At 42.0% G+C, this 17,738-nt stretch overlaps 1 protein-coding gene across 1 annotated transcript; it reads right to left on the bottom strand.

The window, feature by feature from the left end:
• Positions 1-10,070: 10,070 nt before the first annotated feature.
• LOC140247253 (collagenase 3-like) lies at positions 10,071-17,342 on the bottom strand. Its single transcript, XM_072326720.1, has 10 exons — positions 17,177-17,342; positions 16,842-17,083; positions 15,695-15,843; positions 15,475-15,600; positions 14,481-14,642; positions 13,747-13,864; positions 13,168-13,301; positions 12,733-12,892; positions 11,877-11,980; positions 10,071-11,256 (listed from the first exon to the last, which is right to left on the bottom strand). The coding sequence occupies exons 1-10, from the start codon at positions 17,294-17,296 to the stop codon at positions 11,156-11,158; spliced, it is 1,416 nt and encodes a 471-aa protein (XP_072182821.1). The 5' UTR covers positions 17,297-17,342; the 3' UTR covers positions 10,071-11,155.
• Positions 17,343-17,738: the final 396 nt, after the last annotated feature.

The following is a 17,738-nucleotide window of genomic DNA, read 5'->3' as shown; positions in this document are numbered from 1 at the left end:
ATTTGGAAATCCATCCACATAAAGGTAATAATTTTAGGACTGATGAACATATTTAAGCTTTTCCTTTATTTTGGAGCAGAATCTCCACACTGAAGCTGAGAAACATTCTCAAAGCATTTTGTCAATAAAACTTTCTGCAAAATAATTAGCGTGGCACACATTAATTTTCCATGAGAAAGATTCCACAGATGATTCGAGGAAACTGCAGCTGGACTCACAACTGGAATTTGAAAACTGAAAACTATTGACTTTAGTGAAGTAGGAAAAATGCCTTACCATGAAAGAACATGATCTTATAGTTAAGAAATCCACACTCATTTTCTTGCTTTCTCATGGATGTTCTGGATTACTTGGGTTAAATATTTGAGTGCTAAACCAATCTGAAGGACTGAAACTGATCATCTAGCTGAGCTCCTTAAAGCATCCATCAGCATAGTTAAAGCCTAAAGGTATTTTTGCCCTGCCTTGTCATCAGGTAAGTTTCTGCTGCAATGGACTCCTTTGGGGCACAAACTAACCTACCACCTTGTGTCTGAGCTTTGTCAGAGTCATAAAAGTACAGATTTTCTTTACAGCTTTGTCTGTAGGATCTAATGTAGTAAACTAATAGATCAAAGCATGTAGCTGGAAGGTGAACATGCATTTTACCAAAGAAATGTGATCACAGAGGATAAGGAAAAGGCAGAGGTTCTGAATGCCTTCCTTACGTCTGTCTTTAAAAGTCAGCTCGGTTATCCTCAGGGCTCACCACGCTCTGACCTGGTACTCTCAGCTGGGGAGTGGACTGAACCCCCATGATTCTGGAAGAAGCGATCAGGGAATAACCACTCCAATTGGACTGCCACAAGTCCATGGGACTGGATGAGATTCACCCGAGGGTGCTGAGAGAACTGGCAGAGGTAATTGCTGATCTGCTTTCCATCATCTATCAGCTCTCCTTGTTAACGGGTGAGGTCCCAGAAGACCGTGGGTGACAGTGGTGAAGACTGGTGGTTACAGTGAGGGTGACGGAGCACTGGAACAGGCTGCCCAGGGAGGTGGTGGAGTCTCCTTCTCTGGAGATATGCAAGACCCGCCTGGACGCCTACCTGTGCAACCTGGTGTAGGGAGCCTGCTTTGGCAGGGGGGTTGGACTCGATGATCTCTAGAGGTCCCTTCCAACCCCTACAATTCTGTGATTCTGTGATTCTGTGACTGGAGGCTTGCCAATGTGACTCCCATTTACAAGAAAGGTTGTAAGGAGGATCCAGGGAACTACAGGCCTGTTAGCCTGACTGCAGTGCCAGGGAAGGTTATGGAGCAGATTGTCTTGAGGGAGATCACATGGCAGGTGTGGGATGATCGGGGGATCAGGCCTAGCCAGCATGGGTTCGTGAAGGGCAGGTCCTTCTTGACCAATCTGATCTCCCTCTATAATCCTGTGACCTGTCGGATGGATGAAGGAAAGGCTGTTGATGTGGTCTACTTAGACTTCAGCAAAGCCTTTGACACTGTCTCCCATGGAATTCTCCTGGAAAAGCTGGCAGCCCATGGCTTGGATGGGTACACTCTCGGCTGGGTAAGGAGCTGGCTCGAGGGCTGGGCTCAGAGAGTGGTGGTAAATGGAGTTAAATCCAGCTGGCAACCAGTCACAAGTGGTGTTCCCCAGGGGTCGATAATGGGGCCTGCCCTCTTCAACATCTTTATTGATGACCTGGGTGAGGGCATTGAGTGCACCCTCAGTAAGTTCGCAGATGACACCAAATTGGCGGGGAGTGTCTATCTGCCTGGGGGTAGCGAGGCCCTACAGAGGGATCTGGACAGACTGGAGAGCTGGGCAGAAGCCAATGGAATGAGGTTCAACAAGACCAAATGCTAGGTCCTGCACTTTGGCCACAACAACCCCAAGCAGAGCTATAGGCTTAGGGTGGAGTGGCTGAAGGACTGTGTGGAGGAAATGGACCTGGGAGTACTGATTGATGCACGGCTGAACATGAGCTGACAGTGTGCCCGGGTGGCCAAGAAGGCCAACGGCATCCTGGCTTGCATCAAAAACAGTGTTACTAGCAGGAACAGGGAGGTAGTTGTCCCCCTGTACTCAGCACTGGTGAGGCCGCATCTCGAGTACTGTGTCCAGTTTTGGGCCCCTCACTGCAAGAAAGACATTGAGGCCCTGGAATGCGTTCAGAGGAGGGCTACGAAGCTGGTGAGGGGTCTGGAGCACGGGCCTTAAGAGGAGCAGCTGAAGGAGCTGGGATTGTTCAGCCTGGAGAAGAGGAGGCTCAGGGGAGACCTTATAGCTCTCTATAACTTCCTGAAGGAAGGTTGTAGTGAGCTGGGGGTTGGCCTCTTCTTTCGTGTAGCTGGTGATAGAACTAGAGGGAATGGTTTCAAGCTGCGACAGGGGAGATTCAGGTTGGACATTAGGAAATATTACTTCTCAGAAAGGGTGGTCAGGCACTGAAATGCACTGCCCAGGGAGGTGGTGGAGTTGCCGACCATGGGGGTGTTCAATAAATGTTTGGATGTTGTGTTGAGGGATATGATTTAGCTGGGAAGTATTGGTGATGGTTGGACTGGATGATCTTCTAGGTCTTTTTCAACCTTGATAATTCTGTGATTCTGTGAAATGGGTTGGTTATTCCAGTTGCTTGACCACATCCTCACTGTCTCGATGAGTCACATCATTGTGTGATTCCTTATTTGAAGCTGCACTCCACAGCACTGCAGACATGTTTTGTTGTTTTGGGGTACCTGTACTGCAGTCTGCTTACTGCACCCTCAGATATCTTGTTTCATAGGCATTTGCAACTTTTCATGACAAAATTTTTTGTCAGTTGTCTTACTGCACATTATACACACATGTACTATAGCAGAACAACAAATCTAGACCAAAAGTAAGATTTCTGATTTACCAGCTTTCTATGGGGAAGGCATGTTGTTGTGCCAGAAAATGGAGGCCTGCCTCTCAGACTAGGTCTCTGTGAGTGGTAATGTCTCCTCTCCAGTACACTGTGGCCCAAGCTTCACACTGTGCTTCAGTTCTTCTGTTATATTTCTGTGACCCTTGCCTAAAGGCCTGCATATCTTCTTTTACTGAAGTACTCTGTAGTTCCAGGCCAAAATCAGCTGAGCTCAAGAATACTCAGAGCAACAGCCAATGGTAAACATGTGAAGAAGGACTATTTTCTGTCTAGAATGAAAGGAGAAGAGAAGCCTTTTAGAACTAAGTCCTGTGGATCAGTAGTCATAATGCAAGCAGCACACTTTCAATGATATTCATTTCAAACCTGACAATAACTAAACTGTACAGGTAATGTTAACATTGCTCTTAGCGTGAGTAAATAATAAACCCCAGTCAGGTATGTAAGGAAGAGCACTACCTGCATGCTATGCCTTGCCTGCTGGGGTCTGCAATATGATTGTCTACTGAATCCACATACATTACCTTGATTTCTCTACTGACATCACTGAATCTACTAGTCAAAGCTACAGCTACCAGTATCCCTGGTTCCTCTGAGGACTACAGGTCATTACGGTCATTTTATTTTCCTCTGAAAACTATATTCAGATGACACAAGTTGTGGTTAGAAAAGGAAGTTTTATTCCTTTAAGAGCAGAACAAGACCATGTGATGTCCATTGCAGACTACACAGACTGAATGAGACCATTCTCAGGACACGACCCCATAAACCAGTCCTACCTCTTGGCAGCAGGATCTCAGAGTAGTTCATACAAAGTGAAGATACAACCTGAGAGGTTTACTCACATGCACACAGAACTGCATCATGCTTTACTACTATGGCAGTGGCATGTTTATTTTGAAAGTGAGAAGGCAGTATCTGCTAGAAAGATAATGCTTCCTATTCTAGTTTATCTGAGGAAGACAGAGAGGTGCAGACAACACAATGCACAGGAGATAATGGCACATGACATTATAGAGGTAGCTATTGAGAGTGCCAGAGGCTCCTGAACAGTGCTGGCTGGAAATACATACTGTAGTACATAGTCAAAGAGCTGTGAGCAAAAAGGATGTTCAAACCACAGAACAGTGGTGTTATGTGGGAAAGGGGAAGTTGCCAGACCAGAATGCAGTGTCTGTGAGCTTTGAACCTCCTGCTCCATGTCAGGGAGAACTGCTGAGGTCATATCTTGAAATGCTGTTTTCCCCTAGAAACAGTAGAAATCATCTCATCAAACCCCAAAATTTGTGCAGACTCACAGTGTGTGTAGTCAGACCACCTTGTACAAACAAAAGAATCCTGATTGACATTATGGCTTGATCTTACATTCCATGAGCTTTCTGATCAGTGGCAGCTGTTCTTTCCAAAGAGTGCTGTTTAACTGTATTTGAAGAGCAAACACCTTCAGCAGAAGGATGGAAATAAACTCACCACATCATAAGTGAATGTGCAGCTCTTTCATCTAGACTGAAGATTGAGATCCAGGCCTTATTTTAAATTAGGCTGAGAAAAAACAAACACTGAAACAGTATACAGCTACAGATTATTCCCGAGGACAAACACTGCAGCCTCCTTATGTTTTGTTTTGGCCTGTTTTGTTTCCTGTTTTTCATAGTAAAAGTTTTCAGGTTTTTCATTTCTCTTTCTACTGCAAACATTAAAGATGTCTGAAAGTCTACAAAATTTCTTCAGGATAGGAAAATCAATTTCTGTCAAGCTTTCAATGCTCAATAATCTTAATGACCTTGCCAGTAGTAGGGATTCGCAGACCATATTCTCCATCTGTCAAGTATCTGCCAGCCCAGCAGATATGCTGATATGTTCTTGTGTCCTAAGGTTGGAATATATGTCTGTGTCCATGTGTGTAAAACTTTAAATGATATTAAACTAATAGATTGCATTATTCCTAGGACTGCCTACAGAATACTGTGTCTGAGGAACAGCCACGATCAGGTCAAGAGCTTGTGGGTAAAAATCAAGGATTTGGTCCAACAAAGGGCATCTAGTTGTTGGGGTCTGCTACAGGCCGCCTGATCAGGGGGAGCCTGTTGACCAGACCTTCTTGCTTCAGCTGTAGGAGGTGTTGCACTCACAGGCTCTTGTCCTGATGGATGGGGGATTTCAGCCACCCTGAGATCTGCTGGAACAGTGGCATGGAGGGTGGCAGACAATCCAGGAGATTCCTGGAGTGTGTCGAGGACAACTTCCTGGTCCAGGTAATAGATGGACCGACCCAAGGTGAAGCCCTACTGGACCTGGTGCTCACTAATGCAGAGGAGAGAATTAGAGATATTAAGACTGGAGGCAGCCTGGGCTGTAGTGACCATGCCTTGGTGGAGTTTGTGATCTTGAAGAATGTGGGTCTGGCAAAAAGCAGAGCTGGGACCCTGTGCTTTAGGAGAACAAAGGGTTGTGATCAATGGTTCTGTGTCAGGGTGGAGGCTGGTCACAGGTGGTGTCCCTCAGGGGTCAGTCCTGGGACTGGTGCTCTTCAACATCTTCATCAGTGACACAGATGATGGCATTGAGTGCACCCTCAGCAAATTTGTGGATGATACCAGGCTGAGTGCTGGAGATGATACCTTAGAAGAAAGGGAAGCCATCCAGAGGGACCTGAACAGGCTGGAGAAGTGGACCCATGTGAACCCACTGAGGTTCAATAAGGCCAAGTTCAGGGTGCTGTACTTGGGTTGGTTCAATCCAAGGTATTTATACAAACTGGGGGAAAATCTCCTTGAGAGCAGCCCAGTAGAGAAGGACTTGGGGGTCCTGGTGGACAAAGAATCTGAACATGAGCCATCAGTGTGTGCTGGCAGCCCAGAAGGCCAACTGTGTCCTGGGCTGCATTAAAAAAGGGGTGGCCAGCAGGGACAGGGAGGTGATTGTCCCCCTCTACTCAGCTCTTGTGAGGCCCCATCTGCAGTACTGCGTCCAGGCCTGGGGCACCCAGTACAGGAAGGATGTGGAGCTCTTGGAGTGGGTCCAGAGGAGGGCCACTAAGATGATCACAGGGCTGGAGCACCTCTCCTATGAGGAAAGATTGAGGGAACTGGGATTGTTTAGCTCCGAGGAGACCTCATTGCGGCCTTCCAGAATTTGAAGGGAGTGTATAAACAGGAGGGGGAACTGCTGTTTACAAGGGTGGATAGTGATAGGACAAGGGGGAATGGTTTTAAACTGAGACAGGAGGTCTAGGTTAGATATTAGAAGGAAATTTCTCACACAGAGGGTAGTGACACACTGGAACAGGTTGCCCAAGGAGGTTGTGGATGCCCCATCCCTGGAGACATTCAAGGCCAGGCTGGATGTGGCTCTGGGCAGCCTGGTCTGGTGGTTGGTGACTCTGCACAGACAGGGGGGTTGAAACTGGATGATCATTGTGGTTCTTTTCAACCCAGGTCATTCTATGATTCCATGATTCTATTAATACACTGTTTAAGTGTATTGCATTGATAGTGAAAAAATAAATATCAATAGGCTGAAAAATTAGTGGTCTTGGCAGTGACTGTATCTGTAAGTTTCCTAAACATTTCTATGTCCTAACTATCCTGAACTCATCCCTTGGAGATCCATACTTCAAGAAAATGTAATCATTTTAATCTATTTATTGGTGCTGTTTGTTTGATATTTTCACTAACTGTAGGAATCTGCCAAAGTAGCTGTAGCTTTCTCATCCATTCTACTATTTTTGTCCTCCCCTCTGTGACTGAGGGTTTCTGCACTGGTCCTGCAGGGACTAAAGTTGTCACTGCCATCTAGTGTCCTTGGAGGTTTCTGGAGATGATACCAAAACCAAAATTGAACACTAACATGTAATTTCTTCATCACTTTCTCAGCTAGTAGCAAATCTCATGTAGTTTACAGCCCCTCTTACAGTGTTTGTTACCTATCCAGTGTATCATTGAGTTTTGTGAGCAGCTGCCTTGTTTCTCACTTTGCAAAGTTTAGAATTCTTTTCTTTTTGTTTTGTCACTTCTGAGAGACATTGTGTAAGTCCTGCTTCCTAAGAATCATGTAGTCAGCACAGAAACCAGAACTGAGGAGCATGCAGTAGATTCTTGTGGTCCTTTCCTCACACACAACATCTCAGGGAGAGCAGTCAGTTCAGGCCAGTTCTTGGGTAAGAGACTCATTTAAGAGACTCATTTAAGACCTGCTGGAGAGGAGCTCTGCCGAGAGGGACCTGGGCGTCCTGGTGGACGACAGGTTGGCCATGAGCCAGCAGTGTGCCCTTGTAGCCAAAAAGGCCAATGGCATACTGGGGTGCATTAAAAAGAGCGTGGCCAGCAGGTCGAGGGAGGTGATCCTCCCCCTCTACTCTGCCCTGGTGAGGCCTCATCTGGAATACTGTGTCCAGTTCTGGGTTCCCCAGTACAAAAAAGACAGGGATCTCTTGGAAAGAGTCCAGCGGAGGGCCACAAAGATGGTGAAGGGCCTGGAGCATCTCCCCTACGAGGAGAGACTTAGGGAACTGGGTCTGTTTAGCCTTGAGAAAAGAAGGCTGAGAGGGGACTTGATCCAGGTTTATAAATACCTGAAGTGTGGGAGCCATAGTGGCGAGGCTGGTCTGTTTTCAGTAGTGCATGGGGACAGGACTAGGGGAAATGGGCTGAAACTTCAGCATAGGAAGTTCCGCACGAATGTGCGCAAGAACTTCTTTATAGTGAGGGTGACGGAGCACTGGAACAGGCTGCCCAGGGAGGTGGTGGAGTCTGGAGATATTCAAGACCCGCCTGGACGCCTACCTGTGTGACGTGTTGTAGGGAGCCTGCTTTGGCAGGGGGGTTGGACTCGATGATCTCTAGAGGTCCCTTCCAACCCCTATAATTCTGTGATTCTGTGATTCTGTGATTTCTTTTCAAGACCTGATGGTATCAGACAGTACCCTGTAGGACCAGAGGAGCTCATTGGTGTGCATCCAGTGCTCCCACCACAGACTTGTGCAATGTTTTTATCATGAGATGGCAGCAGATCCAAGGACATCAAGCCCCATAGAGAGTTTTCCTTTCTGACATGGCAGCACAGCACTGGGGTTGGGCTGGCTTTGACCTCAACCTTCCACATCCATAGCACACGCAGTTTTGTTTTTCATTTTTTCTTAACAGAATGCCAGGAACTGACAAGCTGGTATTTCTCTCTGCTGGGGTAGAGCTGACCGCAGAGTGTCTCTCACCGGGGATGCAGACACATGAGCTGGAGCCGTGTTGGACGTATGCCGAAGTCTGCTTCCAGGCAGCCAAGCAGCAAACAGGAATCTGAGTGTTTGGGCTGGGGAGCAGCTGGATACGATCATGCTGAAGTTTCTCGAAGACCCAGCTTCCTATGCAGTACCTGTTCCACTGCCAAATGTTCAGAAATACACACAGTTATGTGAATCAACTGACGCTCATGGAAGCCTCTTTATTATTTTGACTATAGAAAATATTTTGCTGAGTATTTGTACTAAAAATAATGAGAACTAAGGTTAAATGTTTAGGCCCTTACTTCCCCGAAGAGAGATTAAACTTAACTGCATTCCAGAGTCAAGCATTGCTCAGGCAAACACTGTCTATCAACAATTACACTCATAAAGAAATGAATGATTTTCTGTTTATTAGATATGGAAATCATACTGACAGTTACTTTTCTAGCAATATCAATATCAATATAATATTGTATAATGGGATTCTGATTTTAGTTTAGGTAAGTTTTCCTATTAGTAATTTTTCAGTTCCTTTTCCTCGCATGTGTTTTAAGCATTTCAAGGTCTGGTATTCACCATTTTACAGTCAGAGTAGGCAACTATACCTGATAGGCAATCTCATCTGACCATTTGCATCACATAAATTACAGAATCAAACTCACCTCACCTGTTCCTGTGTAAGCCTGACTATTACTGCCAGCTCAAAAGCACTCGGTACCAATGGGGTTTTCTTGGGATGCTGACGTACAGAGGTGGGGGCTGGTTTTGAGGATGAAAACTATGACAAGGCAGTTAGTTTCAATTAGTTATTTATGTTCAAATTAGTATGGATTTGAATTTCACAGTTTATTTAATCATTTGTGATACTTTCTGTAACAATAAGGACTAATTACAACTTCATTCTTATTCTGGAAATCTATCACAGAATCAGAGAACGGTTTAGGTTGGAAGGGACCTTTAAGATCATCTGGTTCCAACCCCCGTGCTGGATGCAGAGACACCTCTCTCTAGACCAGGCTGATCAAATCCCCATCGAACCAGGCCTTGAGTGCTTCCAAGATACCCGTAACCATTCTGGGCAACCTGTTCCAGTGTCTCACCACTCCTGCAGTGAAGAATTTCTTCCTTATATCTAGTCTAAATCTATCTATCTAATTCCAATTTAAAACCATTTCCTCGTGTCTTGTCACTATCTGCCCTCACAAAAAGTCCCTCCCCGGCTTTTCTGTAGGCCCCACTCAGGTACTGGAAGGCCACTATAAGGTCCCCCAGGAGCCTTCTCCAGGCTGAAGGGCCCAAATCTCAGCCCATCCTCATATGGGAGGTGCTCTAGCCCTCTGATTATCTTTGTGGCCCTCCTCTGGACCTGTTCCAGCAGTTCCAAGTCCTTCTTGTGTTGAGGGATCCAGAACTGGACACAGTACTTTAAGTGTGGTCACACAAGAGCATGGTAGGGAGGCAGAACCACCTCCCTTGGCCTGTTGGTCACACTTCTCTTGATGCAATCCAGGATACAGTTGGCCTTCTTGGCTGCAAGCCCACATTGCTGGTTCATGTTGAGTCTTTCAGCAACTAACACTCTCAAATCCTTCTCAGGGCTGCTCTCAAGACATTCTCTGCCCAACCTTTACCTGTGCTGGGGATTGCCCCTACCCAGGTACAAGACCTTGTATTGGTCTTGCTGTACTTCATGAGATCAGCTTGGGTTATTTTGTATCTTCTCTCTTCCTGTCTTTTCTATAAAATCAATTAAGTAAAACAAACAAACAAACAAAAAACTTATGAGAATCCCTCAAGATAAGAATGTACTAGGATTTTACTTGAGGTGAAAATACTGATGAATAAAATGCACGGGATAAATTTCTCAATTTTTTCATTCCGTGGCTCTGACATGCTTTTATGGCACACAGCGTAGATATCTTAATTGAAATAATTTCACAGTGTCATTTAATTCCTCCAGTTTATTTAATACTACTTCCTTAAACTGAGAAATAATCACAGTCCCACATCATTTTCAGTGATTGGAAAGAAAACAAAACAAAACAAAGAAACAAACAAACAACAACAACAAAAACACACAAAAAAGCCCCCAGAATTTATAAGGTACCAAAACAGTTGCTATAAATACTGAAAGAGTCACAAACATGAAAAGGTATTATTTTGAATGTTCTGATTTGAAGTTTGAGTTCTCTGCCAGCACAGATAGGCGTAACCTCTATGAATGTCACTTGAATCACTTCACAGCAGCTGGTAACATGGGCTTTGTTACCAGATGCAATTTCATGAAAGGCTTCAACCTGCATGATTCCCATGCTGTTGCTGCTTTCTGGCTACCCCAGTGTCATATAAGCTGAGGGCTTCTGCAGAGAATACTGTTCCTTTTTCCTGCTTTTCTGTCTGCTCTGAGGTGCTGCCTCGCTGTCTCTATACATTCAGCTTCTTTCACATGTAATATGGACAGCTCTTTCTAGGTTTACATTCCCATTCAGATGGGGATACATTTAAATAACTTTGGGTTCCCCAACTTCATTGTTGCAGCCTGCTGTTATCCTGCTCAGGGAAACACCATGCAGTCCTGACTTGATCCTTACAGGTCTGGATCCCCAGTACTTTAGAAATAATTTTGCAAAGAACAGAAGGGTTAGTTTTAAAATAAAACACCCCAGGGAGCTCTGTTTCTTCAGAAATACTATACAGTTCTAAGATGCTAGATTGCTGGGACTTAGTCATGCTTACAATCACGAAGAATGTATCCATCTCCTCACTTTAATGCTATACAAACTTTAAATGGTGTAATGCCCCTTAAAATGAGTATCATTTCCTTCCCGTTTTCCTATTAATTTAATGCAGTTCCAGCCTGACATACAGCTGTGTAGTTCCATATATACAGTATATGAGTATACATTTGGTTGTAGGTAGCCAGTGCTTGTTCACAGAACTCTGCTTTCCTCTAAGAAACTTGCATGCCTGAATTATTATTTCCATGTACTAAAAGCTGCTCTGCAGCTTGTAACATGGCACTCATCTGTACTTAGCACCAAAATAAGGAGTTAGTATGCAGGATGCGGACAATTCTTTTGCTCCAGATGCTGTATTCAAACTGCAGTGGTCCATTGAAGAAGTAGAGGTAGCCTAAGGAAAAAGAATTAAAATTGAAAAATCTATTACATTAAAACTAACTTTCAAATAAAAATCATGTGGTTTCTTTTCATTTCTTAGTAAAACTAAGTAACTTAGTAACTAACTAAGTAAAAGTGCAGTATTTTAGTCTTTAAAATGCTGAGCTAAACTTTTGATTATTACACTTGCTAGACATAGATCATTGTTTTAAAATAAACAGTATCTTAATCTGGTGCAAAGCTCTGCACTTCACTATTATAGAGAGCTTGCTTAGGAGAATTGAGCGTTTGCTCATAAATATTTAAGCCTCTGACTTGGAAACTCCTGGAAAAATTGGGTATGAGTTGTCTAGATTTCAAGGAATAGCCACATTACAGTAAGTGTATGTAAAAAACACATCACTCTGAGCAAGGAAGGAAGTCTATTTTGACTCTGAAGATATACATCTCCATAATTTATAATAATATAATTGTCAGAGAGTAATTGAGATCAGAAACCTGATCTAGGCAAGAACAGAAGTGTTGATGTAAAAAAAGAGTCAGAATTACAAATGACAGAAAATCCTACAGGACATTAATGTCAAGTTTCAGCCACAACTAATTGTAATAAAGCTTCGCTGTTGGGTTACCTACCATTTCTTTGGTAGACTGCATCCACTCTATCACCAATTCCTGCAAATTCATCTTCTATAAACTTGGGGTAGCCCGTGTCCATAACCTCTGTCTCTTCATCATAACTACATTAAGCATAAAGGAAAATAAAAATTCAGAGAACTTGGCCTGGTCTGTTCCCTTGCTTGCTTTGAAGTCACCCACACCAAGAGAAGCCAGCAGCCCTTATGCTTAGTACAATAATAAAACTCAAGGCAATAAGTAGAACACCGTTACACCAGAACACAATCTCAATTATCACAAAACCAGTAAGGTCATATTTTCAGAAGTACATAAACTGCCCATTATAAGGAAATGATTGTACATCAACTTATAAGTCGTGTGACTCTGCCCTGAGGCTGCTTGACATAGAGATTATTGGAAGGTATGGTAACATCTTTCTTAATTGCATGAGACACCTGGCTGCAGGCCCCACTCCTGGCCAAGAAAAACAGCCATCGTTCTGTAAGCTAGATGCCCTGCTCTCATAGGAGCCACACAAACAACTCTAGGAAGATAATAATAATTATATTATAATAATTAACTAGCAAGATAATAATTTTGTCTAGAAGACTTGTCCATTATAGAGTTATAAGCTCTCATGGATAGGGCAATTCGTTCTTTCTTTCACTCTTTCAGTTTTTAAAAACTGTGCCCATATATTTATAAAAATCCTGCATGTACTTTCATGATATATTCCAGACAAATGTTGCACCTATGAAAACCATAGACTGACAACATCTGAAGCATAATGGGAAATATTTACTGATCTTTTGACACTTCTTAAAATGTTATGAAAAGGGCATTGAGAAGGAGCACCAGTCTGTTTGCAGCTTACCTCCAGTACTTATTCCCTGTGAAAAAGAGGGTCTTGCCAGTGTCATCAATATGGACGACTGCATCTATTCTTTTCATTTCTTTTGGGAATCCTATTTCATATATCTTTTTAGGAAAGCCTTCAACTATGTCATAGCCGTTCATAGCCCAAACCTTCTTTCCTGAAAATAGGAATAAAGCATGTATTATTCTTTGCCACGTACTCCGTGGATATTAAATTATTAATGCTAAAAGTAATCCTAGACATAGGAGCTTAATTGTACATCACCTAACTTACTGAAAGTTAGTTATGTTTGCCTGGGGTGGAGACTGCATTCATTGTATTTTGTGTAAGGAAGATAGAACGTTATGTACTTTCATTCATTACCTCTCCGTCTCTCACTGACCTTGACTGAATATGTAGATTTTCCTGCCTACAACAAAAGAAAAAACTCACCTTTAAACATGAAGACAAGATCTTTAATGGGATTTTCATAAGCTGCATCTATTTTGTTTGGGAGCTCTGGCCAAAAGGATTTAATTAAAACAAGTTCTGCTTCAACCATCTGAGGGTGCAGTCGCCAGAAAAACCTAGTTCAGAAAAAGAGAATAACAGAGAAGTTGGGGTGCTGTTTGATTGGTTTTGTCTGGTTTTTTGTTTGTTTTTGTTTTTGTTTATTTTATTTTTCCATTCAGAATAAGACAAACAATTGCACTCCATGTAAGGTTTCTGAATCTAGTATAAATGTTAGTAGATTGACATGTATTTACAAAAGCCCTGTGAAGTGAAAAATGTGAAGAAATAGCATCAGCCTTCACCCATATCAGCTTCACTTTACATTGTCATGAAGTCTGGGATGTAATTGCATTTCAAGTCCTGTCTAAAAACACATGTGATGTAACTTCTTAAAAACATTTATGTTGATGATTTGGGAATTTTTATATTTACACTGATCTCTAGTGAAAAACAGAACTGGCTTTCTCTCACTCAAATTTTATCAAGTAGCCACCATCCATCACACAGCAGACTCTTTACCTGTCTTTGAAGACCAGCATTTCTCCACGAAGTTTTGTTATGGCATCAATTGATAAATCTGCTGCACATTTCTCTGGTGTTTTGGGATGTTTCGGGTGGGGATCTCTGCCTCCAGCACCTGGAACCATATAGTGTGATAAAAGTTTGCCAACTTTTATTCCCATTCAGTGGCTTATAATATTAAGTAGGATATGGAAATGTCCCCAAACACCATGAAGAATACAAGCAGAATGGCAAATGATTTGTACCAGAGAAAGTCTGTGCTCTCTCTGCTTTAGCAAAATACACTAAAGAACTTTGTAGTTCAGCTGCAAAGACATTAAATGGACTAATTTCCTATATCCTAATTCTGAAGGTCCTCTAAAGGTTTTATTTTTTCCACAATGAAACACTGAAACCTGAATATTTCTGTTACTCCCTTCTATATCTGCCTGTTTCACCTCCTCTTTTCAGGTATGAAAATAAAAGGACTGTGTGTGCTCTCTTTTCCCACCTCATCAAAGGAAAAGTGCAGCTACCAACAGTCCTCTGCAGTATTACTTCCTTTTTTATCCACCTGAGCTATTAAATCTAAGCATCTTTTCTCCTTTAGTCTCCTTGCCAAGAGCTCACTTATTAGGACTCAGTCATGACTGTTGCTGCTGAACATCTGAAGGCCTTTAGGAACTGTGCAGTGTATCTGTAAGAGGTTATAATGACACAGGCAATACATATTTTATACAATACAGACTTACCATAGAGCTCTTGGATCCCTTGCACATCATCATCAGGAAGCACAAAACCAGATTTTCCAGTATATGTGTAAATTGGGAACATCAGTGCTCCAGGGTCTCTGGAGTGTTCAAGTCCAAGTGAATGGCCAAATTCATGAGCAGCAACAAGAAACAAGTTATACCCTAAAATAAATGACAACAGAAGTAAATGTATAATTCCCCATATAGCCAAAGTGCACTGGACTACTCAATTAGCCTTAACACTGTGATTTAATACAAGGTAATGAAGGAGACAGAAATGGAAGAATTATGTATAATTTCTTGACTTTTTCTATCTACTAGAATGTTTGTTCTAAGAAGGGCTTAATTGACTGTCCCATAGCTGATCTTCAAGCTATGTCTTATTTGACCCAGTTGCAGATTCCTAGATATCTTTACACAGCTTTAGATTCCTTGAAATTTCTTAGCAATGCTGAAAGATCTAAGGTGAAGTCTTAGTGTTACTTAAATCAAGAAAAAATTTTGTTGGGAATTCACTTCCAGTGGAAAATCTTCATTGTTTTGGTATGGCAATAATTCTAGAAAGGTGAAATAACACTGTGAAAAATTAATGTTTTGTTCTATTAAATCTCTCTGCTAAATAGATAAGGTTAGGAATTCTCAAATTAGTTATAAGTAGGTGACCTCCAGCTGAGTGAAACATGCTTTTTCTAAGAGATTCAGTGAGGCCATTCCTGACTAGCTGTCCACAAGCTGTAAGTGAAATGCCAAGCTGACAGAGCACATTAAACATGGCATTTTTAAAAACTGGTCCACTTAAGATATACACATAACATTTATGGTATGCATATGTTATATTCGCATTTATGATTAATGATTAAAACCAGTTTCCAATGAGTAGACAGAGAACATAATACCTAAGGAACAGTAAACAGGAAAAAAAAAAAAAAAATTACAAACATCAACAACTGGAAATTGTCCATCACCATCTGAAATAATCTCAGGAACCTCTCACCTTTGGAATCATCTGACCAAGTTTCATCATCATCAAAATGGGCATCTCCTCCATAGTCTGGACCAGGAGGGAAGGCATGAGCCAGTAATCCAGACGGTCCATCAAAGGGGTAAAAGTCACCATGTTCTATAAAATAACACTCAGACCAATGAAATCAATTATATCTCATCAAACTGGCAACAATATAACAATAATGTAAGAAGAATGTGTTTTATCTTACCTTTAGTGCCAAAGGAGATCATGATATCAGCAGTGCCACTTCGTATTCTGGTGAAGTTAAGGGGTGTCACATCAGACCAAACCTTGAATGCTTTTTTGAAAGCTCTCTCTACTTCAGCACGTCTCAGATCTGAAGTGTAACTCACAATTCTATCAAACAGAATAATATCTCTGGTTAAATTATGCAGATGGAAGAAAGCATTTAATACACTTTTATCTGACTGGACACTTCATTAAAAAATTTTGCTTGTTACCTCCCTCTGTTCTTATCTGAACATAAAGAGCTGAAGAGCTGCATATAATACTCCAAGAAATACAAATAACCATTTCCATTTTCATTGTGGCTATAAAGAGGTATCTAAAATGATTCAATAGATCTCCCTAATTAGTTTTACAGGCACCTGAGGATTTAGAAAAAGACAGATTTTCATTAGCCAAATCATTAACTTTAAACTATTTTAATGCCATTTAAAATATCTAATGACCCTCATTTTCTGGAGAGGCAAAACATGATCCAAAGAGATTTTGTGGGACAGAATCACTGGCATTAAAGTAATATATTTTTTTTTCACCAGGTACTGGACTGATGTCTCTGAAAGAGTTCAGTGATTTTATATTTGGAATCTGCTAAAGAAATTCAGGCTGCGGCTCACTGAAACACCCTATCGATGACACTGTGGTATTGTTAAAGAGAAGCCGTCTTGCTGTGGGAGAGCTCCCTCTTTGGCAGATTAGACCAGGACAGATCCAGGTGGAGCAGACACCAAACCAGAGCCAAGAGAGATTTAATGACTGAGATCTGCGAGGATTGGAGGTGAGATGTGTGATTCCTACCACTTTTTCATTTGAAACCATGGATGTGCTCAAAGAGTCTACATGGAGGCCAGCTCAGGAGTAACTGGCTTACACCACACCAGCTCTACTACATGAAAAAGCACAATGGAAGAAAATTTGGATTTCCTTCCTTGGACTGTAAGACAAGTCTATGGGACTTTTCTAAAACTCTCCAAGGGGCTCTAAGGATTTTAAGTTGCAATATAAATTCTGTCAAACTTGAACACACTCTTTTCCCATCAACTTCATTTACTGAGCTACCTAAGCGACAAGTTACCTGGAAAGATGGAGCGCTCAAAATGCCATGCATTTACCTGTATGTTAAATTAGTTTTTGACCATTTGAGTTTTCGAGGGAAAAAGTTATATTCCCCCACATCTGGGACACCACATCTTGGTTTCTGCATGAGCTCGTATGTTTCTTCATCTAATTTTCCTGTCACCTCCAAGCCAAAAAAAGCTTGCATTTCTCGAAGCTTAGAGGCCATTGTGTTGGCACTCTTCTTCATAATGCCAGTGGGATTTGGACGGAGATCATAGTGAGTCCTGAGGTAGCGCTAAGAAGGGGAAAAAAAAGTCATAAGCCTGGTTTCCATGCAGTTATAACAACACAACTATTTATAAAACATGCAGATTAATTTATACTGTACCTCTGCAAACCGAATGTCTTCGTCTGTGAATTCATGACTATCATCAAGAGGAACAGGGACTGTCAGACAAAATGACAGACCCAGCAAGAAGAAGAAGACAGAGGAAAGTCTTGGTTGCATTGTGTTGGATTTGTGAAGTCTGAAGCCCTGATGTGTTAGAGAGCACTTACCTTCACATTTATAGCCCTGCTATGATGAGTCACCACTTATGGACAAGTTAGAACTTCCTTGTCCCTGAAAGTAAACATGCTTAGACGGCCACTTTTTCTTTCCTCCCCAGCTCTGTGGTTTAGGCATCTGTTGTTCCACTGAGGTCTCTGAAACTGCATCTTCATGTAAACACAGTCTGAGAATATTTACAAAGGTTGTGGGAAGAAATCAGGAGAAGAAAATGGCACTTTCTGATTATTTTGCAAGAACTTACATTGGCTTATTTCTCCTCTCTCCTAGAATAATTGTTTCCTACTTGACAGAAAATTAAAATATATACTCAGCTTTTTTACTTTTAAAATAAATCCTACAACTTTTCACTACTTAGATGCTCAGCAACAATTCTTAATTG

Source organism: Excalfactoria chinensis, chromosome 1, assembly GCF_039878825.1.
Source record: "Excalfactoria chinensis isolate bCotChi1 chromosome 1, bCotChi1.hap2, whole genome shotgun sequence".
NCBI classification, from domain to species: domain Eukaryota; kingdom Metazoa; phylum Chordata; class Aves; order Galliformes; family Phasianidae; genus Excalfactoria; species Excalfactoria chinensis.
The sequence above is the reverse complement of the archived record's forward strand: the minus strand, read 5'-3'. Positions and strand labels throughout refer to the sequence as shown.